At 45.8% G+C, this 24036-nt stretch overlaps 1 protein-coding gene across 3 annotated transcripts in view; it reads left to right on the top strand.

Annotated features, from left to right (window-relative positions):
• LOC149366997 (solute carrier family 4 member 11-like) overlaps nucleotides 1-24036 on the top strand; it is a 138101-nt gene that overhangs the window by 4775 nt on the left and 109290 nt on the right. For all 3 annotated transcript variants that reach the window (XM_089553540.1, XM_089553534.1, XM_089553527.1), the window contains exon 3: nucleotides 9400-9534. In XM_089553540.1, coding sequence (XP_089409666.1) covers nucleotides 9400-9534 — 135 coding nt within the window. The remainder of the gene's footprint in view (nucleotides 1-9399; nucleotides 9535-24036) is intronic.

Below are 24036 nucleotides of genomic sequence, written 5' to 3'. Positions count from 1 at the left end.
AGCCCCATAAAACCAAAACCAAACCAAACCAAAAACTTGAAGGTTCAAAATTACTGCGGCAATTTGAAATGTTTGGTACGTATACTTGTTTTTCTAGGGGCATCAGAAGTAGTTGGCGCAAGCGCTGAGAACCACGTGACACGCCAGATTTTGCAGCGTTTAGGACAAGCAGACGAGTATTGTAAACGCGCAGCACGTTACGTCAACCACTGATTTTCATACAGTCGCAATTGAAAATATCCCTTTTAAGTTACGTGAACATCACCACTAACCGCAGACAGATGCGGATACTTAGTAATGTCCAGGTATGGTCGGTTCGTATTAAGCAGCGTCTGTGTTAACGCGCAGCCATTTTGTTTATTTGTTTGTTTGATGGAGCGTCTGCATAAATACTGGGTGCATCATCTAAAATGTTATGCATTTTTTAAGACTTGACTTTGTGAGTTTTCTTTTTGTGGGGTTTAACGTCCCAAATCGACTAAGGCTATGAGAGACGCCGTAGTGGAGGACTCCGGAAATTGCGACCACCTGGGGTTCTTTAACGTGCACTGACATCGCACAGTACACGGGCCTCGAATTTCTCCTCCAAAGAAATTCAACGGCTGCGGCCGGAATCGAACCCGCGTCTTTCGGGTCAGCAGCCGAGCACCATAACCACCTAGCCACCGCGGCGGCCATTTCGGCATAGCATTCTCAGCGGTGGAGCCCATCAGAATGCGGCTAATACCTGCTAACCAGTAAGCTGGTTAACTAACTTTGAATTGTTAACTTTTTAGCTGTTACTGTTAGTGTCCTTATTTACTGAGAGCCGTGTAGCTCACCTGTAAGTAATATCCATATCAGAGTTTAGCATGTCGAAAACGGAGATATCCTGAACTCTGTGCCCCCAAAATTTTGGCTATTTCGATGAGTTACGTGCACTGGAGAGGTTGGTTTGCCTGCAAGCTTCTCGAAACCGCATTTATTTTGGCGCGATGCAGCCAAAATTTGTTTAATCACGGCGCCGAGGGTAACTGCGCTTTCGAAATTATAAAAACTGTTATAGATACTACTTGCGGTGGGCTACATGCCTCTGAGTCAATAGGGAGGCTAACAGGAACAGTTAAAAATTAACTATTCAGTATTAGTTAACCAGCCTCCTGGTTAGCTCGTCTTAGCAATATTCTCATGCGCTACAGCACTGAGAATGTTTTGCAAAAAAAAAAAGAAGAGATCTTGTAATCAAAGAGCCTATCTATAAAAATTGCAGAACATCTTAGGTGAAACACCCGGCCGGTATATGAGTATTAGTGCAGTGTAGGCTAGTCTGTGAGCCTAACTGCAACCATCTTGTGCACAGCAAGCTAGACACCCAAATCTTTGTACTGTCATATGAAAATTCCCGATGGGAGAGGGGAAAGAGGGTGCGCGGCGTAGCCAATCAGCGGAACGGAAATTCAGGGGGGAGGGGGGGGGCTTTGTTGACCTAAAGCGCGGAAAGGCGAAAGCCTTAAGCGCGGTGTTGCTGCTAGTGTCACTGATGTGTGCTTACGATGTTAAGCTTCGCCTCTGAGTGTGGAACGCGATAGCTTCTTGCTACGCTTCCAGGGAATCCACAGAACGCCATAACCCGTTCGGCTCTAAGTCTTGCTTGTCGGTATATTAGTTTTTGAGGAAAGGAAAGGTATCTGTCTCGCATATCTCGGTTTATACCTGAACCTCGCCTTAAGGGAAGGTAGGAAGATGGGAGTGAACGAAGACACCGTCCGTATTCACTAGACGCGCCTTTGTTCATTCCAAACCATCGAGCTGGCATGGCGGAGTGGTTAGCGTGCTCGTCTCGCACTCCGGAGACCCTGGTTCGATTCCCGAACTCGACCGAATTCCTTCTCGGTTTTATTTATTTGTCTGGCCTGACTAGAAAGGTTAATTAGGCTAATTGGTTAATTAAGCAATGAACTAAACTCAGTCCCACTTAGTTGGAGCGTCACTATACCACCCCTTTAATTGGTTGCATGGTTACTAACCGAAGTACAATTGGCCCCGTTTGAAATTCGCGCACTGTGAGGTCACGACCGTTTCGACCAACTGAAAAGCGTGACATTTCTGTCCACAACTCCTGCTTACAACGATGAGGCATTAAAGTCTTTCGCCTTAATAAGGCCAACATTCGTCCACACAGACAGAGCTGCGTACCTCTGCGAGCTGAATTTTGGTTGAGTGCTAGTTTGCTACAGGCCGAAACATCCATCCTTCTAAAGAAAAACGAATTGCGCATATTCTTCTCAACGTCAGCAGTCGTCATGTCGTTAACTTGAAGGGCGTAGTTCCGTGGGCTTCTTTATCCGTGTTCGGCTACTCATTCTTCAGTCTTTTTATGCGAAGCATATTACTAGAGCTACACTACAGCCCGTCGAGCGCGGCGGTGGAGCTACCATTGACCTTTAGCGTGACCACGTGACACCACGTGACAACATGACGTCACAGCAGAGGAGAGATGGGCTGCCGGCTCGCGCGGTCGGCCGCGGCGGTGGAGGCTCCACATCAGAGGCGCGGCGGCTGACCACGTGACAACATGACGTGACAGCAGAGGAGAGATGGGCTGCCGGCTCGCGCGGTCGGCCGCGGCGGTGGAGGCTCCACATCAGAGGCGCTGCAGCTGACCACGTGACGCTACAGCAGCGGCATAAAGCTGAGCTTGCCTCAGCTTTCCAATGTACTTTCCATGGGTGCCAAGAATGCTGTTGTAGCCGGTGCTGGGGCAGCGGTTGTACACTCTGCATTGAATTCACCGATGATCCCGTATATAGCTGCCACGGCAATCCTTGCTACACTTCTAGTGGTTGTATTAAAATGACCAAGTATTCAACCAAGGAAAGCCATGTATTACCAAGCCTAGCCATCAATATGCTTCGCATCTGACTAGGCTTAACCTTAGCTAAGCCTGAGCCATTTTTTTTGTTTTGTTTCATGGGCATCACCAAAATAAGGTGACAAAGCCGGTGAATTCTGAGCCTGAATTTCAGAGAGCACTTTGAAATTCTACAGAAACCGCGGCTTTTCAAACAGGTCGTACTTGTTGCTGACAGAAACTAGGCTATCGGAGTGTGCTTTAACCTTGCACTGCGTATTCCTTAGCCTTGTTGGAGTAGTGTTAGGAAACAGTCAGGGATGCGAAATTAAGCTCATACTCGTCTGCCGTTCAATAGGACTTACCAGCGCTTGAAAAAGGCGTCCAAGTAGAATAATCTGGGCGTTCCGTCGTTTTTTTCGCCATTATATGCGCCTTCCATATTTGCGTATGCAACCTCGAATTGCAAACGCCTGGTCGAAAGCTTCTCCCCATTGACGTCTCATTGTCATTCGTGTTGTTCGTTGGAATGTTTTACAACACTGTGCTTTTCGCGATTTTGCATCGTGCCACAGAAATTGCACTCGTAGATTTAACTTCAGCATTATAATTCTAGATACTGTGAACAGTCATGACGTTTTTGAGGAGTAATATTGCGCGATGAAAAGCAAAAAAAAAATATGACACACAAGCTATAAATCTGAACGGGGTAAAGGACACGAACACTGAAAATACAAGGTGGATATGAAATTACAACTACGAGCAGACAAATACAAGCATATAGGTTTACGTATGTGTGTGTATCATTTTCCTGCAATACTGGTGCCGGTTTTGGGCCGACATTGCCCGGATTCCCGACCTTTGGCCTCTGACCACTGAGCCACAGGTCACGTGACCCTCTAACCGATCTCAATTAAGGAGTAATTATTAAGGCGGAAGCCTTTAATACCTCATCGTTGTAAGCAGGAGCTGTCGATAGAAATGTCACGCTTTTCAATTGGTCGAAACGGTCATGACGTCACAATGTGCGATTTTCAGACGGGGCCAATTGTACCTTGGCTAGTAAGCATGCAACCAATTAAAGGGATCGTATAGTGATGCTCCAAGTAAGTGGGACTGAGTTTAGTTAATTGCTTAATTACTCATTTAGCTTAATTAGCCCTTCTAGTCAGGCCAGGTAAATAAATAAAACCGAGTAGAAAATTGGTCGAGTTCGGGAATCGAACCCCGGTCTCCGGAGTGAGAGGCGAGCATGCTAACCACTACGCCATCTTTTTTTTTTTTTTTTCTTTATTGCCTGGCTTTGACACAAAACACTGGACAACACAAACAATCAACAAAAGACAATAACTATGTACACACGACTTGTGGTCAGCCAGCATAAATCTGGCTTCGTCCAATTAAAATTCACGCAACGTACAGAGCGGCTCTAGTCTTGAGAGCCACTCCGGAGGCTCCGCAGCGGCTTTCTGAATGGCCAGAAACATCTCCATACTTTCGCGAAAGTAAATTCTGGCAGGTCTTGCGTCACTGTCACAATGCCAGCCTGCCATTCTGGAGCGCCATATACAGTGGAGGCCTGTCAGCATTATTAAATCGAAAGGCACCCCATCCTCATTTTCAACACATAAGAACCGGATGCCATACGGGTCTAGTGGAAATTCTTTCTTTAATGTTCGCTGCAATACATCCCAAAAATAAACCCCTTCCCAACAGTGTAAAAATACATGGTCTATTGTTTCCGGCTTTCTGCAAATTAAACAGTGAGATCCCCAGGGTAAAAACAATTCCTTTCCCTCTAAAAATTTTTTAACCGGTAAGGTCCCGGTGTGCAATTTAAAAAAGAAGGTTTTTGTTCCAGGCGGCACCTGCATTTTTTTCACTCTCTTTAAAACATCTTTGCCTGGGCCTCCACTGTACAAGGCCCTGTACAAGGGCTCGGGGAAAACTACATCGCACAAGGCACGGTACAGTTTCTTTCGTTTCACACTGGACAGAAAGTCATTGGAAAATCGCGCGGAAAGAAACCTTACACTGGCTACGACTTCCCGGTAAAAACCGGCGACCCTACTATACACCTCAGCAGTTCCGACTATGTACTCTGGAAGTAGATGCCGCAGCCTAACTTGGCATACGGTACGCAAAAAAGGGTCTCTTGTGTCCCTAAAAAACAAAAAACGATTGACCAGCTGTCGCAAAAACAAATGGCCCAATCCCAACCCCCCGTCTGGTACTCGTCGGAACAGGTTGGTTCGGCTGCAGCGCTCCCATTCAGACGACCAGATGAAGACGGCGAAAATTCGGTGTAGCTTTTGAATACTTAACCGTGAACAGTGCAACACCTGCATTACATACCAGAGCCTGCTGATAAAGAACAGGTTGCAAACAGTGGCTCTGGCGAAAATCGACAAGGTCGTTCCTTTCCACTTATCAGCTCTCTCCCGTGTCTCTTTGACCTGTCCTGTCCAATAATGTTCACTGTCACGGTAAGCATCGAGCGGAACGCCCAAGTACTTATCTGGTGTCGTCGTCCAAGGCACGCTAGCAAACCGTTCGGGCGTAGATGCCCACCGTCCATGCCAAAGCCCGAGGCACTTCGACCAGTTAACCCCGCTGCCTGTAGCTTGGCTGAAATCCCGTACACATTGAACAGCCTCGCTTATTCCTCTCTTGTCAACGGCAAACACAGCAATGTCATCAGCGTACGCCAAGAGCTTCACTTCGGCTGCTTGTAATCTGAATCCGGTAATACTCCTGTTTTTCAGTATCTTTAAACAAAGGGTCTCCACATAAATACAAAATAAAAGGGGGCTGAGGGGACAGCCCTGGCGCACCGAACGCTGCACGCTAATGGGGGCCCCCAGACTCTTGTTAACGATCAATCTCGTCGTGCAGTTCCGGTATGCCAGGGCCACACCCTCGCGAATAACAGAACCAACGTTAACATGGCCTAATACTGCAAACAAAAGTTCATGGGCAACGCAGTCAAAAGCCTTTTCTAAATCTATCTGGAGTATAGCTACCTGATCATTAGTGTCATCACAGCATTCTAATACACTGCGCGCAACGTGGATATTTGTAAAAATGGACCGCCCTTTAATCCCGCAGGTCTGATGCGGACCAACTAATAAATGGATCACGGTAATAAATGGATCACGGATCACGGACCAACTAATAAATGGATCACACTAACCACTACGCCATCCCAGCTCGATGGTTTGGGATAAACAAAGGCGCGTCTAGTGAATACGGTGTCTTCGTTCACTCCCATCTTCCTCTCTTCCCGTTTCGGCGAGGTTCAGGTGTCCACCCAGATATGCGAGACAGATACATTTCCTTTCCTCAAAAACCACTTTACCGACGAGCAAGGCGTAGAACCGAACGGGCGATGGCGTTCTATGGACTCCCTGGCAGCGTTGCAAGACGCTGTCGCGTTTCGTTCTTACAGGCGAAGCCTAACATCTTAACCACACATCAGTGACACAAGCAGCAACACTGCGCTTAAAGCTTTCGCCTCACCGCACTTTAGGTCAACAAACTGCCCCCGTGAATTTTTCATTACCTCGGACGTACGGCTAGAAAGGAAAGCTGGGCAGCTTCGCGATAAGCTTCGCAGTTAAAGAATTCGTCCTGTTCCGTGGATCGAACCCGGGGTAGCTCTTTCAACCAAACTAACCAGGATGGCTAGCGGATGGTAGCGTGATATCGAATTGATTAACGACCAGAGGTGGGAAGGGTGTTTAGTTTAATGTATTTAGGGGAAGCCCCCAAGGCGGGGAAGACTTAGATAATGGAGTAATTTCTAATTAGTAATAACTCATGGGGAGTAAGTGGGGAGTAATTACGAAGTGCTGACGTATCGAAGCAATATAGGATCACTATGGCTTCATTTCTGGACTAAATTTCGAGGATTTCTAAGGCCCATTTCACGTTTGTGATATCAGAGGCATTCTACACCCGCTAGATGCTCCCTTGAAGCTCTCTCAGTTGAAAATATCAGGCCTTATTTTCTCAGACATCAGGCCGAGCCACTTTAACTAGTTTAGTCACTTACCTGAGCGCCCGACAGTTCAGGCAACAATACCTGTGACGTCATCGCAAATACCCGTTCTGAGCTACACAGTGATGTTCAAGTTTTGGTTACCGTGTTTTTATTCTACTAAATTTTTCATCTATGCCATGAGGAACCATTTGCTGCAACTATGGGGGACTGAAGGGAATGCGATGCTATCAGTTTCACCTTTATTTCGTTCATTTCGTTACTTTAGCAAAATTATAGAATTATAGAACTTTGATAAAGGTGCACTTAACTCCTCTTGAGTGTACTGCCTTAACCAAATATTGTCTTACAATCATCATTCAGACAGAAGGAGCTGTATAAGAATAAGTTTCATATAACAAACACTAAGATCAAAACAAAAAACAAAAAATTAACTTGGGCATCCTTCTGCATACTTTGCGGGAAGGGAAGGAAGGGAAAACTTTATTTACACTAATGGTTTTTCCTGCGGTTTGGGGGCATCTTCAGAGACGTCTTGGTTCTACCCCCAGGAACCTTCTCTGTAGAAGTAGTCCGCCTCTAATCAGTGGTCGGTTGCCCTCAGTCCAGGGCTCCGCTGGCCACTGCCGCCCGTTGAGCTCGCTGTACCGGACCTTGTTGGTCTTCGCAGCGGTCGCTGGACAGCAGAGTCTCCCACTGCTCCGCACTCGTGTTTTGTATTTTGGGGACCACGTCCATGTTTTGGCAGGCCCATGTGATGTGGTATAGAGCGGAAAATTAAACGATGAGCAACGCGAAGAATTCTGCGTGTCAAAAGGCGGTGACATATTAAAGGATTATATTAAAGGAACAGGGTTTTCAAGTTTCTGACTATCGATGGGCGGGAATAATCTATTCCGGAGTAATTAAGTACGTTTAACAGCATTGGAAGGTGCCATGTTAGTGATTTAAAGGTATAATTCCTTTTAGGTGTTGTGATGTACCACTTGCTCGTGAAACGAGTACTCTGTGTAATGAGCTTGATTCGTAAGTGCAGTAATTGTACATACATTAATTATTGCTGTTATTGCCACCATTTCAGCTCTCAACTTCTCATTTGTTTTCATGGACTCTATACTTCTACAAAGCAAATAAAAAATCTAATATTTACTTTTTGGGCGTCGAACATCAGCATTGTATTAAAATATTTCTAGAAAAAAAACAGATTGCGCATTTTCTTTAGATATGCTTTTGGAGTGTGAGCCCAATAGGAAAACACAACAAAAAAAAAATTCTGTCGTCAAAACACATTTTCTGTGATGTTTTTGAACTGTAACTTGTAGTAACAACGGAAATTTTTGTAGTAACAAGAGATTCTTATGCAGTTACTACATAAATGCACTGCATAACTATACACTAAAGAAAAGTACTATATAAAAATTATAGTGCTACAAAAAATACTGCAAAGCAACAGAAATATCTGTCGCAACAACAGAACTACAAAATATTTTATCGTGCCGCCGCGGTTGCTCAGTGGTTATGGCGCTCAGCTGCTGACCCAAAAGACGCGGGTTCGATCCCGGCCGCGGCTTTAGAATTTCGATGGAGGCGAAATTCTAGTGGCCCGTGTACTGTGCGATGTCAGTGCACGTTAAAGAAGCCCAGGTGGTCGAAAATTCCGGAGCCCTTCACTATGGCGTCCCTCATAGCCTAAGTCGCTTTGGGACGTTAAACCCCATAAACCAACCAAACCAACCATCATTGACTCCATACTCCGAAAAAGCAAAAACTTATTTTTCTTTTGGGCGTCGAACATCAGCATTGGATATTAATATTTCTACGAAAAAAAAAGAGATTGCAGGCTTTCTTTAGATATGCTTTTGGGGTGTGAGCCCGGTAGAAAAACACAACAGAAGAAAATTCTGTCGTCACGACACATTTTCTGTAATGTTTTTGAACAAGAACTTGCAGTAACAACAGAAATTTTTGTAGCAATAACAGATTTTTCTGCAGTTACTACATAACTGCACTGCATAACTATACACTAAAGAAAAGTGCTATATAAAAATTATAGTGCTAAAAAATACTACAAAGGAACAGAAAAATCTGTTGCAACAACAGAAATACAAAATATTTTATCGTGCCGCCGCGGTGGCTCAGTGGTTACGGTGCTCGGCTGCTGACCCAAAAGACGCAGGTTCGATCCCGGCCGCGGCGGCATAATTTCTTTGGAGGATAAATTCTAGAGGACCGTGTACTGTGCGATGTCAGTGCACGTTAAAGAACCCCAGGTGGTCGAAATTTCCGGAGCCCTTCAGTACGGCGTCCCTCATAGCCTGAGTCGCTTTGGGACGTTAAACCCCATAAGCCAAACCAAATCAAACCAAAATATTTTATCGTATTTTGGACACGGTAAATCTCTCTCTTAATTCTCTCTACTGGGAGAGCTTTTATAATTGTCCTTTTGCCGGAGAACTAACACATGTACACTCGTCTTGTTCTCCTCCACGCCGTCCTCCTCTCCTGTCCTGCTGTGTGCTGCCCCCGTGGATGGATGCTGTTGTGGTGCCGTGCCCTCCCGCCATCACAGCGACTCCCCATGAAGGACTTCGGCGCCGAAGTGAGGGCATCCATGGACGTTGATCAGTTCCTCATTCAAGCCGTGCTCCTGCTGGATGTACAGGAGACTTCGCTCGAAGGCATCGTCGACAAGATGCTCCAAAAGGTACGCTCGCATCGCGCACCCCTGCAGTGCGCTGGAACACTTTATGTAGATGCGGCAGAATACAAAAATACCAATGCCTTTGCAATTGTGGTTGTGAACGAGAATGGTGACCACATCGTCTCGGCGACAATCAAAACGAAATCCTCTGAAACGGCAGAAGAGGCGGCTATAGCCCTCGCCCTAGCGCATACCCAAGGGAGCATCATCTTCAGCGATTCCAAAATGGGTATCAATAATTTCGCTAAAGGGCGAATTACAAACACCTCCTTTAGAATCCTTAACGCAACCAAATTCTCACCAAATTATTCCCAATTGATATGGGTCCCAGCCCATTCGGGGAATCCGGGGAACGAGGCAGCCCACAATAAAGCCCGAGGTTTCGTCGACCGGGCAGTGGATGAGTCTGGCTCCCTGAATTTCACGAAGGACTCCATGATCACATATCATGATCTCACCAATCATTTTAAACTAGAGAGGAGAATTTTCCCCCCTCCAGACAAAAGACTTACTAAAGAACAAGAGGTTACGTGGCGTCGTCTACAGACGAGATCAATACGCACCCCATCACTCCTCGCGCACATTTATCCAGATCTTTACAACCCAAACTGCAAACACTGTGGCCAACGTGCTACCTACGATCACATCCTGTGGGACTGCAAAATAGAGCCACCTCCGGGTGATCTAGTTACAGCTCCTTCTCTCGAGCGGTGGGAGACCGTGCTGGCTAGCTCTGACCCCAGAACGCAAGTTTTGGCGGTGGAGTGGGCTGACAAAGTCGTCGAGGGCTATGTACTCTCGACCACTTAACGCGACCTCTTGCCAAGCTCTTCACGGCGAATAAAATGTTTTACAATCAATCAACCCCTGCAGAAATGGCAATGCAGTAGCAATGGCAGTACAATGGCAGTAGCAGTCAATAGACCAGCTACTCTCCCTAGCGTTCAAAGCATCCGTAACACGGCCACCATCTTTCAATAGCATGCCTGCAGCCTTCGCCCACGATTGTCTGATTTCCGACAATTTGTCTCAAAGCACCGTTTCCCGATTGTTGCCATTTCAGAATCTCGTCTGCGTACTACCATTCGTCTTTCAGGCTATACCGTTCTGAACTCGATGGCCGGCACTGACATCAGCAGAGTTCTTTTAGCTGTTCGGAAAGACGTCACCTACATCCCACAACCGATACCTGCCGACTCACGGAATGAATATCTTGCAGCCACCGTCAAGATCATGAATCTGTCCTTCACAGTGATCGTCGGGTGCATAGCCTGCAGAAAGACGGTTGTAGGGGGAGAGTATGTGTATCCGTCTCGTATGCGGGGGGTGCGGAGTTCGACTCCGAGTGAGACCTGTCATCCAGAGGTCTTGCAACAGGGTACAAGGTCTCCGCCAGCCTGGTGCTCGCTTTCTCTGGGGTCATGACTATGTGAGGTACAAACTTTCCTCCGATTGATTTTTTTATTTTAATTTAATTCATTGGAGTATCGAGCATTCGGAGTGAAATGCCTCAAAAAAGTGGTCTTTTGTCCGCCACGTGATAACTAAAAAAACATGTTGGTCCCGCTGCTCTTTGGCCAAGCCCCACTGGTGCAAACTACAAATCAGATCATCGCCGTATTGTTAATGCAGGGTCAGCGATGCTTAAGTATAGTCTGTTTACGTGTCTCAAAACGAAAGGAATTTTTAAAATTGTTATGAACAGTACTGTAAGCCCACTCCGGATGTCAGTGTGTGGGAAAATAGCAAACAAGCAAATCACGCTGTTAGAATTTTTTTTTTTCAGCTTCTTTCGGTTGCTAGTTCCTCTTCGAAAAGCTGTACTGAATTGGTGTCATTAAAGAAACGTTCCTACCAAGGTTATTCAATTCAAGAATTGTCTTCGCGAGGGACGCCAAAAAAATCAACTCTAGGTGAATGAAGTTCTAATCGAAAAAGCAGTGATTAGTACGGGAAAATAATCTGCCTCAGGGATCATGTAGAGAGCGGAGTATAAATTAAACATTTCCTTTAGGGTTGTGCGAGTATTCGAAAATTTCTAATAGCGAGTCGAATATCCATCTATTCGATTATTCGAACGAATCAAATAGTGTATTTTGAAAATTTTTCTAAACGAATGGAATATGTTCTCAACGTTTCGAATTGTTTTCGAATAACTGGCTGGAGGCTCGAATAAGGCCCACCTTATTTTTTTTAGACGATTGTTTCAAAAACAGACCACACCGACGACTCACACCATCCATCCGCGAAGAGTATAACTGTGGTGAAGGGTTCAGCGCCACCACGCGGTTGATTTGTGTGGCGGCGTTCATAATGCTTATACATGGCCTCAAAGACTGGAAGACGCGGCAGGACGGAGGCAAATTTAGCATAACCCTGCCTTGATGTTTGATCTCGGAGGCCATGGCTCATACGTAGGCGCCACCCGACTGATTACCTGCGGTGAGGATGTGGTGCCGGCGTATACTCACCGGTTCTGTAATGGGTACAAGGCCTCCTCAGATCTGGTACCCGTATTTTCTGGTGTGAAATGCTTGATAAAAGGGTCTTTGAAGAAACCAAGCAAATAGTAACTTTTCTGCACCTAAACTTGACGGCATTATAGTTGTTATAGGGTCTTCGTGTTGAGAACCGTTAGTGGAGATTAGTGTTGTGCCTTTTAGCAACTACACTTTTAACTTCATACCTTTTAAACTTATGACAGTGTCATCACTGACGCTTAAATTTTTAGCACGATTGCTTGTTTTGTACGAATATTCGTACAAGTAGCGGCTATTAGTACTAATATCCGATTCGTATTCGAATCAGTCCTATCACTGTTCGATTCGCATTCGATTCGGTTTGTAAAGAAATGGCTGAGGCTTAACTTGGTTAAGCCTGGAGAATGCGAAGCATCATCGTGTCGCGTAATTTGGAAGCGCACAACCACAGCGACGGCGCGAGGCGGGCCCCCGTTTCTCCACTGTCGGGACGTCATCGTGTCACGTAGTGTGACGTCATGTATCACGTGATTTGGAGGCGCACAACCACAGCGACGGCGCGAGGTGGGCCCCCGTTTCTCCACTGTCGTGACGTCATCGTGTCACGTGGTGTGACGTCATGTATCACGTGATTTGGAGGCGCATAACCACGGTGAAGGGCTGAAGTGGTAGCTAAAGTAGTATGCTTCGCATAAAAGTACTATTGTAATCCTCCTGATTTTGTCACAGAGGAGATGAAGAAACTTAAGGCAAACAATTTTCTATGCATGGTTGAGCTCATTCGAGAAATTGAGCTTGGAGGCATAGTGCTCTCAGTTTTGTTTCAACTTTCTCAATACTGTCGATCTGGTACGGGTGACATGGGTCCCATATTACGCTTGCCTGCCTGAATGTTGCTTTCTCTATACTTTTATAGGCCTGGAATTTAGCATCTGGCGTTGCGTCTTTCAGAATTGCCACAGACACAACGATTATCGCAGATGCACGCGGGCTCAACTTCTCCAGACACACCTTTCCACCTATCGCGCTTGCGACTGATGATAGATTACGTGAATTTACTCTACTCTTCTCACGAGCGCTCTAATAGAAGCTCGTGTATTCCGTCGAGGCTATCTTCTTCTTCCTCTTTATAATGGCACATACCCACATGGGGGGATTGATGATGATGATGATGATGTCCTCGGGCTGAATGGCACACATCCACGGCGGGGATTGGCCAAGGTGTAGTGGCGTAAACTTCGTGTACTTCATTCTTTTCTTCGTCTTCCTGTTCTTCGGAGCACACCTGGATATCATGTGTCGCATATCCACCTACCTGGGTGACCGCGTAGACATTATGCGCTTACAAAGACACGGGTAATTTTTACTGATATCCAGGTGAGATTGTACCTGGATTTTTATCTAAACTAGCTCTTCTGCGCGGCCCCAAAACTCATTATCGTCATCAGCCTGACTACGCCCACTGCAGGGCAAAGGCCTCTCCCATGTCTTACCATTAACCCTGTCCTTTGCAGTTGCGGCCACTGTATCCCCGCAAACTTCTTAACCTCATCCGCCCACCTAATTTTCTGTCGCACCCTGCTACGTTTGCCTTCTCTTGGAATCCACTCCGTTACCCTTAAGAACCAGCGGTATCTTGCCCTTCGCATTGCATGTTCTGCCCAAGCCCATTTCTTCTTCTTGATTTCGACTGCGATGTCATTAACCCACGTTTGTTCCCTCACCCACTCTGCCCGCTTCTGGTCTCTTAACGTTACACCTATCATTTTTCTTTCCATAGCTCGCGGCGTTGTCCTTAACTTAAGCTGAACCATTTTCATAAACCTACACGTTTCTGCCCCATAGGTGAGAACCGGTAAGATACAGCTGTTGTATATTTTTCTCTTCAGGGATATTGGTAAACTACTGCCGCACAAATACGGCGCGCAAGTCATTCAATTCATTTGTGCCTTTCAAAAGAAAAAAATACGGGAGGAAGCCGAGGCAAGTTGAGGAAGTGTTTTTGTTCGGCTAGTTAGTATTTCATGGTGCAGAATCAAACGGCGTACACGGGCGATGACGGGCTGTGAAGAGTGTACACTGTCGGTCCGCGACTGCGTACGCTGTTTGAACCTACACCAAGCTGAGGAACCCATGGCGGGCAAAGTTGTTGCTGGGGTCGCTTGTGGAACAAGTGCCACATGTGCCCGCACTCATTCTCACATTCTCACAAAGGAACTAGCAGGAGTAGAGAGGAAGGAGAGAGTTCGATGGCGAGACACTTACGGCAGAACTTGTCGGCGGCGTTCGTCGTAGTTTCGACATAGTCTTGACAACGGTTCGCGATAAGCCCTCGCAACGCCGAACGGGGGCTGCACCCTGCGACCATCGGTAGCGTAGATCACTCTCCAGACAAGCCACGCGTATGGGCGGAACCCCGATCGGGCTGCGCTCTATAGATCAATTCTAATGGCGTTCGCGGTGTTGAGAAACTTCTTCAAGTGATAAAGGTCGTCAGTGTTCTGCTCGTGTTGGGGCTGTAGCAAGGCTGTATATCAATACTCGATCCACGTTTTGCAATTGAGCGAGTCTACTTTAGCGTCGATGCTCCATTGCGCTAAAAATACTGAGCCAGCACCAGTACCTTGCGGTGCGGACCCTGACTAACGTATTACTACCTGGTTGTAGATTGCCGGATATCCGGTCACGTGGATTGACGTCACAGTGCAAGGGCCTCGTGGTCCCGCGCGTGCGTAGAAGCAACAGCAGCCGTTCTGAGCATGCGCAGTAGAAGAGGATGGCGTATACGGTGAAGCCTTATCGATATCCGCTTGAGACTTGACCAAAGTTTCGCTTTTTGTGCGGTAATCACAATATACCCTTATAAACATTGTCTATAGACAGTCTATAGACTTTTTATAGACTCTATTGCCATCCTATAGATATTTATTTTTGTCTATTCATAGTCTGTAGGCTGTCTGCAGACAAAAGTCCACTAAAAGTCTATGGCCAAAAATCTATAGATGGTCTTTAGACTGTCTACAGCATTTGTTTTCCCTATAGACTGTTCGCTAGGATTTGCCTACAAACAGTCTATCGACTTCATAGACAGAGGTCTATGGACAGTCTATGAACTGTGTAAAAAATTTTTGTACGTCCTTGCGTACAATTCCTTACTTCTAATTGCTTCCATGAACGCAGACAAAAACTTTGCAACCGCACGTACAACAGTTCTTTATTCTCGACCTTTCTCGGTGCTCTGTGCTGCGGGTCCCTACGTCTTCAGAAAATATGAAACAATGTTTTAGGTCCACATTTATTTAAATACATACTCGGAAGAATATGTACTTAAATTAAAGTTACACATAAATCTATGCGTGGAGCGCAAGAAACTTGGGGGCTACAGGGTCTGTCCTGAAAGTAATGAAAGTCGTGGCGTGACGCGCGCATGCACTAAATTGGGAAAGCGCTCATGTGGGAAGGAAAGGAAGCCTTCAGCTTCACAATGCGACGAGCTTAGTTGGTTGCGAGCAGGTGAAGCGAGCGGACGTCTTCCAGCGTGTACCCATGTTTCGTCGTTGCGTTGAGGAAACCATGGAGCGAACGTTGGAACAGCGCTACGCGGTGAATCTTTGCAATAAACTCAGTAAGTCACCTACCTAGTCGATCGACGTGACCAAGACAGCATGTGGGAACGATGCGATGTCCAGGTCGCGTGTTCTGATGGCACAAAGCATTTACAAACGATCGTAAAGACGTTCACCACGAGCAATGGTCCGGGCGCTCGTCGATGGCGGTTACGGACGGTAATGTTGACTGCGTGGTCCTGACCCTTATAAAAATGGTCTATAGACTTCTTATAGTTTCGATCGCCTTCCTACAGATACTCCTTTTCGTCTATTCATAGTCGATAGACTGTCTATAGACACAATTCTACTAAAAGTGTATGGCCATAAATCTATCGATTGTCTATAGACTGGTATTGGTATTGCCTATCGACTGTTCTCTAGAATTTAGAAGAGTGCGGTGAGGGGCTAGTTGGTACGACATTATGAGAACAAAAGTAACTGCGCAAAAGTAACTGCACCCGTCCTTTTGCGCAGTTACTTTTGTTCTTATAATCTCTAGAATTTGTCTATAGAGAGTCCATAGACTTTACAGGCAGAACTCTATGGACAGTCTATAGACCGTCTAAAACTTTTTCTGTAAGGGGAGCGTCTTCACGGTCATTTGTAAATGCTTTGTGGGATTGGAACCCTTGCGATCTGGATATTGCATCATTCCCACATGCTGTCAAGTGTATCGCTACGGGATTTACTCAGTTTATTGCAAAGCTTGACCGCGTAGCTCTGTTCCAACGTTCGCTCCATAGTTTCCTCGACGCAGCGACGAAACAGGGGTGCACGTTCGAACACGTCCACTCGCTTGACCTGCTCGAAGCCAACTAAGGTCTTTGCATTGTGAAGATGAAGGTTCCCCTCCTTCCCACAAAAGTGGTTTCCCAATCTACCGTATGCGCGCGCCACGCCGCGACTTGTCTCATTACTTTCAGGACAGACCCTGCATATGGGCGTCCTCGAGTGGAGAGCCAACGTGCACTCCAGGATAAGACCATTCAAATCGATGTCGAGGTTAGGCCAGTCCTGGCCTAGTTTCAGCCATCCTGTTACGGCAAACCTTCTAATCTCGTCTCCCACGTGCCTCTCAGATATTACATACAAGACGCGCCTTTTGCACCACTGACGAAGGACTTGATACAGTGGCCACTGCGCTGCTGAGTCGCTTTAAGCAAGAAAAAAAGACAAAAGAATGACTAGGGTAGAGGACTCTGCTGGTCGGTGGGCAGCTGAATATTCTAGGGCCACGACATTAGCGTTCGACGTCAATGTTTCATTCCGCGGGTCGATTTATTGCACAGAGCGCACGGTAGCTCTGTTCATCGTATGTTGTTAGATAGATCGCTGCTTATTTTTCTTTCACTGATGACGTCTCTAATGACCGAAATCGAATGTTCCCGGACGACCCATCTTTTAAACGCCCATTAGACGTTTGTCAGCCGTCTCTGGGCGACAGCCGTATTGCAGACGACTTCGGATAGCTTGTGGTCGCGGAGCAGACGATAACGACAAGTTGCACAGCGCGATTCAATATGGCGGCGCGGCGTAACTTGTACGTAACCAACGCCAACTACCACGTCACCGAAACATTGTACTAGTTGTGACGATTTTCTTTTTGTTTGACAGGGGTTCGGGGCCGCAAACCAGCATGTCACTTTTCCTCCCGGTAACCCTGTCTTCATTTACCGCAGACACGGTATTTGTGCAGAGACGAACTAAATGTAAAAAAATGCTCCGCATAAAGGTAAATAAAGCCCTGCCGGTGGTGGAGACAGGAAGGAGGTATGGGTGTATACAACGGCGGACGAAACCGAAAACTAGATACGCATTGCAGGACTCGAATCACCCTCTTCTAGCGCCATTTACATGACTGCCCATTTTGGGTGATGAATGAACTGCCATTGGCTTCGCAGCGAACACTCCCTCTCTCTCTCTCTCTCCGTTCTCCCTCTCCGTGACTCGAACAAGCAGACTGAGGTGCGTTCGAATAACGCGCGGAGGGCTGTTTTCTTCATCACCGTACCGGTTCAGCCAATCGAATTTTCGATGAGCATGGCATGTATTAAGTTTCTTTGCCGTTTTTCTGCTGTCTTTCTTTGCTTTCTGCCGTCGTGAGCTCCTCTGTCGTCCGAAAAGTTGCAGCGGGGAGGGTTATTTGGCTTTTGGATTTTTTTTTTTTTTGCGATCGATGGCCGCCTGTTTACTGATGTTTCGCAATTCGCCTGCAAGAACCACAGTGAAAGTCGTCAGGGTGCTTCATGATGGCTTATGGCTACGCCAAGATGACAAAAAGAACACAAAAAGTACATAAAAACATGACAACGTGCATATGACTGAACGAGGTGGTGTATGACTGCTTGCTTGTCGTCCACCTCGGGACTTTTTTCTATCTTATGCACCACCTTTGTATCTTTGTATTTTATGCAGTACCTTCGTATCTTATGCACCACGAAGTCTCCCTTACCCAACTTCAATAAGGAGAGCACATTTTTGAATTCACAAGGGTAGTTTGTTCTTCCATTCTGGGGTAAGCTTCCTTTCTATGGATTGGGCGATATTAAGCATGCGTACACGCTACAAGTTGTCTTCCTTCATGACATGATCATTAGCGCTTGTGGTCGTCTTGTAGCCCTGTAGCGCCATTCAGAACATGACGAACCCCCTGCTAGCTCAAACGCTGAAGCCGTAGCCACGGCTCAATCGGCTTCACGTCTACCGACTGTTTAGTGGCTCAGAGCTCCTTCTTTTCTTCTGGTTATACGACAGGGGCATGTTGGCTCTTAAATTTTGCAAATAAATGTCATGTGCCGGCGAGTTTTGAGCCATACCACGTTTAGGTTAGGTACTGGCCTGTTTCGGTCGGAATCGATTGAAAGAACACTACTGGCAGTGCCATCTTTCGGCTGAAAGGAGAAGGGAAAATCTTCGTTTCGTTTCGTCTGCTTTCGTCTTTCTGCCCTGTACGAGAGATGGCGCTGTAAGTTCAATTTTTGCTTTCTGGGTTCATGATTTCTGCAAACGGTGTGGAGTTCCTAAACATTCCGACCGAATACAGGCAAGTACCCCACCCCAACAAAACCTCGCCGTCTAACAGAATTCGCCGCCAAATAACATTTATACAGGGTGTTTCACCTAAGACTTTCTGCAATTTTTAAAAATAAGCTATTTGAATTAGATGCGTGCTTTTTCTGGCATAGCATTATCAGTGGTGTAGTACATCATAATGCAGCTAAGAAGTGCTAACTAGCAGGCTTGTTAACCAATATTTAATAGTTAACTTTTAAACTACTACCGTTGGGCTCCTTAATTATTGAGAGGCATGCAGCCCACCATAAGTAATGTCCATATCCGTTTTTATAATTTCGAGAACGCGATTATCCTCGGCGCTGTGGCCCAACAAATTTCGCCTACATCGCGCCAAAATACATGCGGTTTGAGAAGCTTGCAGGCAAAGCAACCTCTCCAGTGCACGTAACTCGTCGAAATAGCCAAAATTTGTTGGGCCACAGCGCCGAGGATAATCGCGTTCTCGAAATTCTAAAAGCGGATATGGACATCACTTACGGTGGGCTACATGCATCTCAATAATTAAGGAGCCCAACGGTAATAGTTTAAAAGTTAACTATTAAATATTGGTTAACAAGCCTGCTAGTTAGCACGTCTTAGCTGCATTATGATGTACTGCACCACTGACACTGCTATGCCAGAAAAAGCGCGCATCTAATTCAAATAGCTTATTTTTAAAAATTGCAGAAAGTTTTAGGTGAAACACCCTGTATAGTTGTGTTAGTTACTCAGAAGATGTCTAGAGATGTCGCGCCGTTGTGTCTTCTTCACGTTCCTGCGAGGCACCGGAGATTAACGTTGCCCTCGCGATGCTGTATATAATTCTTCATATATGAAGAATTATCTTCTCCGTATATGGGAATTAACCCATTACGCTACTACGTCATATCCTTAAGGCGGAGCTCGAGTGTCGCCTTAAAAAGGTAATTTTTGTTATTTTATTGCTTGTAAAAGCTTAGTTTTCGGTGGCTATGGTTGATTGTTTGGGATTAGAACACAACACTCTATCGACACAGGCCAACATTAATTTCTCCTCAGTATCCATTTACAAATCGCTCGCCATATACCGCATCTTGCTTTTATGGTATGACGATCTAGAACGAAACGGCCGTATTGGAGCTTTTTCGGTTCATGCTGCAGTATTCGAGTGTCGTGAACGCCTGAACTTGTCCTTGTCATGGTAGAGGCATGTAGACTTGTTTTTTTCTTCCTCTCTGGGATCGTCAGACAGTCAGAGCGGCAAATAAGTTGAAAGTATGGCCGTAGATTTCGAAGCGCATGCGCAAGCGACTCATTAGGGCTATCATTTTCCAACTTTACAGGGTTTTTGTGAAGCCGCCAATACCGCTGACATGTTTAATTATTCGAAAATCCGCCTCCCATTAAACTTAAAATGCCTTACTCTTATGGAACTTAGAAACGGCTCAGTTCTCAGGCCGTTTCTGTTTTTGGCATGCAGTAATGATTTTACATTCTACATATAAGATGAATATGTGCTTTATGCAGACGACAGTAATATATTTGTCACGGAAGATCACGAAACAAAAGAGAATTGTAAAGCAAACAGAACTTACAAAAATCTTTCGCAGCGGTTAGAGATTAACATTCTGCGAACTTTACAAAAAGTAACTAATTAGTCGCTGTCAGAAAACACGAGATTACAAGTGAACGCAATGTTAGGCTTAAGTAAAGTATTAAAAAGTCTTAAGAAAACAAAATTATTTGGCGCGTACCTTGACTATGTGCGGTTATGGCACGCGCTCATTCACGATGTAACCTTTACAGCACAATCGCCCTTCTTCGGAAGCTCCGCTACTGATTCCCATTTAGCGCGCTACTAATATTTATTGCCAAATTCATGCACTCGCATATCGCCTACGTAGTCACAGAATAGTGTCTAACTTATCCCAATGCACTTCGCCCGCCGCGGTGGCTCAGTGGTTATGGCGCTCAGCTGCTGACCCGAGAGACGCGGGTATGATACCAGCTGCGGCTTTTTAATTTCGATGGAGGAGAAATTCTAGAAACCCGTGTACTGTGCGATGTCAGTGCACGTTAAAGTACCCCAGGTGGTCGATATTATCCGGAGCCCTTCACTACGGCGTCCCTCATAGCCTGAGTCGCTTTGGGACGTTAAACCCCAATAAACCTAATCCAATCCAATCCTTGTGCAAGTGGCTCAGAACACGGATTTTTGCGCAATTCTTTTTTAAGACATGATTCAGTCGCATTATATACACTGTTACATAGTCGGTCCCTAACACCATGCAACAATTAGTGTGTGCTAGTCTCAAGTTAGAAACTGATTCATTGCACTTAAAGCTGTCTTCTCACTAATCATCAGTGCATGACCCTTGCATTCCGATCAATTTCATCTGCATCTCTGCCCCCCCTCCCCCCCCCCCCACCCCCTTAAAACAAAATACCGATCCTTATCGTCTTATTTGTTGCTGCAAACCGGTGCAATAAGTCTCTACAAAGTTCATAGAAACTACCAACTAGAACACTTGTACCCCAAAAGAATAACAGAAACTGTGCCAAATTCCATGCATTTCTATGTTCTTTTTTATTCATTGTAGTTTTTGTTTATTCTTTTTTGAACTCATTTTGTATCTTAAGGATCACCTTTGATCTCTGCCTTTGCTTAATCTAAAGACCCCTCGAACAACTCCAGTGCTCAGTTCTGGGGTCCTTCCTTTATAAAAGATGTAATGTAAATGAAGTAAATAACAATATAGCATTTGTCATTCTTATTCGCTGGCGGCGCAGACGTAACATTGAATCTCAAGTGAAATCTGTCACTTAAGATGCGGTATTTTCACGAAAATTTATCTTTTTTTTTTCGTGTATTGAAGTGTACTCAATGGTTGGCCGCAACAGCGCAGCAAAAAGCTCTGGATTTATTTTAGAGATGGCCGCCGCGGTGGCTCAGTGGCTATGGTGCTCGGCTGCTGACCCAAAAGACGCGGGTTCGATCCCGGCCGCGGCGGCTAGAATTTCTTTCGAGGAGAAATTCTAGAGGCCCGTGTACTGTGCGATGTCAGTGCACGTTAAAGAACCCCAGGTGGTCGAAATTTCCGGAGCCCTTCACTACGGCGTCTCTCATAGCCTTAGTCGCTTTGGGACGTTAAACCCCACAAAACCAAAACCAACCTATTTTAGAGATGGCTCGAGCAGCAGAGATAAATGGCCCAATGTTGAAAATAGTGGTTTCACTGGTTCTTTGTAGGACCAGTTTTGCCAATACATATCCACTATTGGGACGCTTACCTGTGTCGTTAGGGGAAAGGGGGGGGGGGGGGGTGTTTTACGTGCCCCACAGTCTTGGAAGACGGGAGTTTTCGCATATCGCCTCGATGAAAGTAAGAGAGCCGCGATTGGGCTGAAACTCGTCACTTCGCGATCAGTAGCAGTGCGCTCTTGTTACACGTGTAACTGCTGCAGATATGTAGAAACTATGAAGGAACGGTTACTTGTCCAGCAAATGGCGGAAGAACAATCAATCCGCCTAAATTTCTTAGATGGCTAACTTCGCCTGCAGATATCTATCTGCACCTTCGTCTGCTATTAAAATTTCTCGTACTTAATTTTCCTCGCATTTCCGGATAATTTTGTTAACGGCTATGCTTGTAGCTCCTGTCCTTACAAAATCTTGTAGGCAGTCTATGGCCTGTCTATAGACTTCTGCCTGTGAAGTCAATAGGCTCTCTATGACAAATCTTAGAGAACAGTCTATAGGCAATACAAATGTTATAGACAATCTATATATTTATGGCCATACACTTTTAGTGCACTTTTGTCTATAGACAGTCTATAGACTACGAGTAGACAAAACAAATATCCATAGGAAGGCAATAGAGTCAAGAGGAAACCTATAGACTGTCTACAGACCAATTTTATAAGGGGATCGACGTCGCAACTGCGCAGTTCAGAGCTATCCTCTTTGCTTCGGCTTCTTCGGCTTCGAAGTCTCCCGTCTTCTGCCCAACGCGTCATCGATTGGCCACCCATCACAGCCAAATATCACTGCCAGTGACTCATCGGTACTACTAGGAAACTCCTTCGCGACGATGGATGCGTTTGGGTATTCCCGACCACATCTCTGACACATGTCAGGTAGGCGAAAGTTTGTACCGAAATGGTTAGGTTGTATGAAGTGGCACGAACTGGACATGCCGTTATGACACACGTCTTCGCACTCCTCAAGCCTTACAACTATCATCCAAAAACAATAATGTCGTTTCAACGTTGCGTCTTTTTCATTTAATAAAATACATCCTAATGTCCTTGCTTATTGTTTACTCCAATAATTAGTTTATTATTATTTATCACTTACTATTACTATTACTGATCACTGCATACAGCTTATTCACCACTTCCTGTTAGCATTTCTGGCGTGTACATTGCATTCTGCGCTGTGCACCGTGGATTGCAGCTGTGTTTTCTTGCGCAAAAAAATTAGTCTGGGTGTAACTCTGCTTAAACCGATGTCTGACGCGCGAAAGCGTGGTGCATAAATCGTGGCGCCACAAGCGACACCATAGACGCGAAATGGCGCAGATATCAAAACTGTGACCAACTTTTTCGGGGGTTGCTCGGACCAAATTTTTGGAAATGATCCGGGCCACATTCGGGGGTCGCCATTGTGTCGGGCAAGTTCAACTATGATTGTACATCGATTTTGGTTCGAATTGGTCAAGGTCGAATTTCGGGTGTGGCCCGGACCAAACTAAGGTCAGATTTCGAGTGTGGCCTGGCCCATTTTTTTCCGCTTGGCGTCACAGTGGCTACCGCAACGAGCGATGCACAAGCAAGTTGCACGAGCAGATTTTTCTTGGATTTTACGGTCCTATGCGTGCTTTCGCACTAATAGGTCCCCAGTACCATTTTTGGTCATTCCCATATGCAAAAGAAAGCACCCGGCGCCACCGTCAGGCACCAGCCCATCATTTTACATCCATTTTAGTTTTTTTTTTTTAATTTGGGGGGCACTTTGGCTCTCTGAAGTGCTGCAAGGCGAAAGCCTTCCGTGGCGCACTGTTTGGCATTGACTGCGAGTCTGTTTGTACTGCATTAGTGCTTTATTTGACTACACACTACAACTACACACTTTGACTGTTGACTCTGACTGCTTCCTTAGCCCGACTCTCTCTCTGCTTCGATGAGTTCGGTTGTATCCATGGCTCTGTTCGCAGTAATGAGGTATGTAATGTGGTCACGCACGGACGCCTTGCGCCACCTGTCGGAGCGGCCGACAACTATTTTATTAGTTGTCGTGTGCTCTAAAGGTGGGCGTGAGGTATCCATGGGTGGCCTCATTACTTCGAATCGCCGCACTCTGACGTCATAACCATTTCTACCAA

Source organism: Amblyomma mixtum, chromosome 1 (genome assembly GCF_055824585.1).
Source record: "Amblyomma mixtum isolate Tamu chromosome 1, ASM5582458v1, whole genome shotgun sequence".
NCBI classification, from domain to species: Eukaryota; Metazoa; Arthropoda; class Arachnida; order Ixodida; family Ixodidae; genus Amblyomma; species Amblyomma mixtum.
This window is presented reverse-complemented; position numbering and strand designations above follow the sequence as displayed.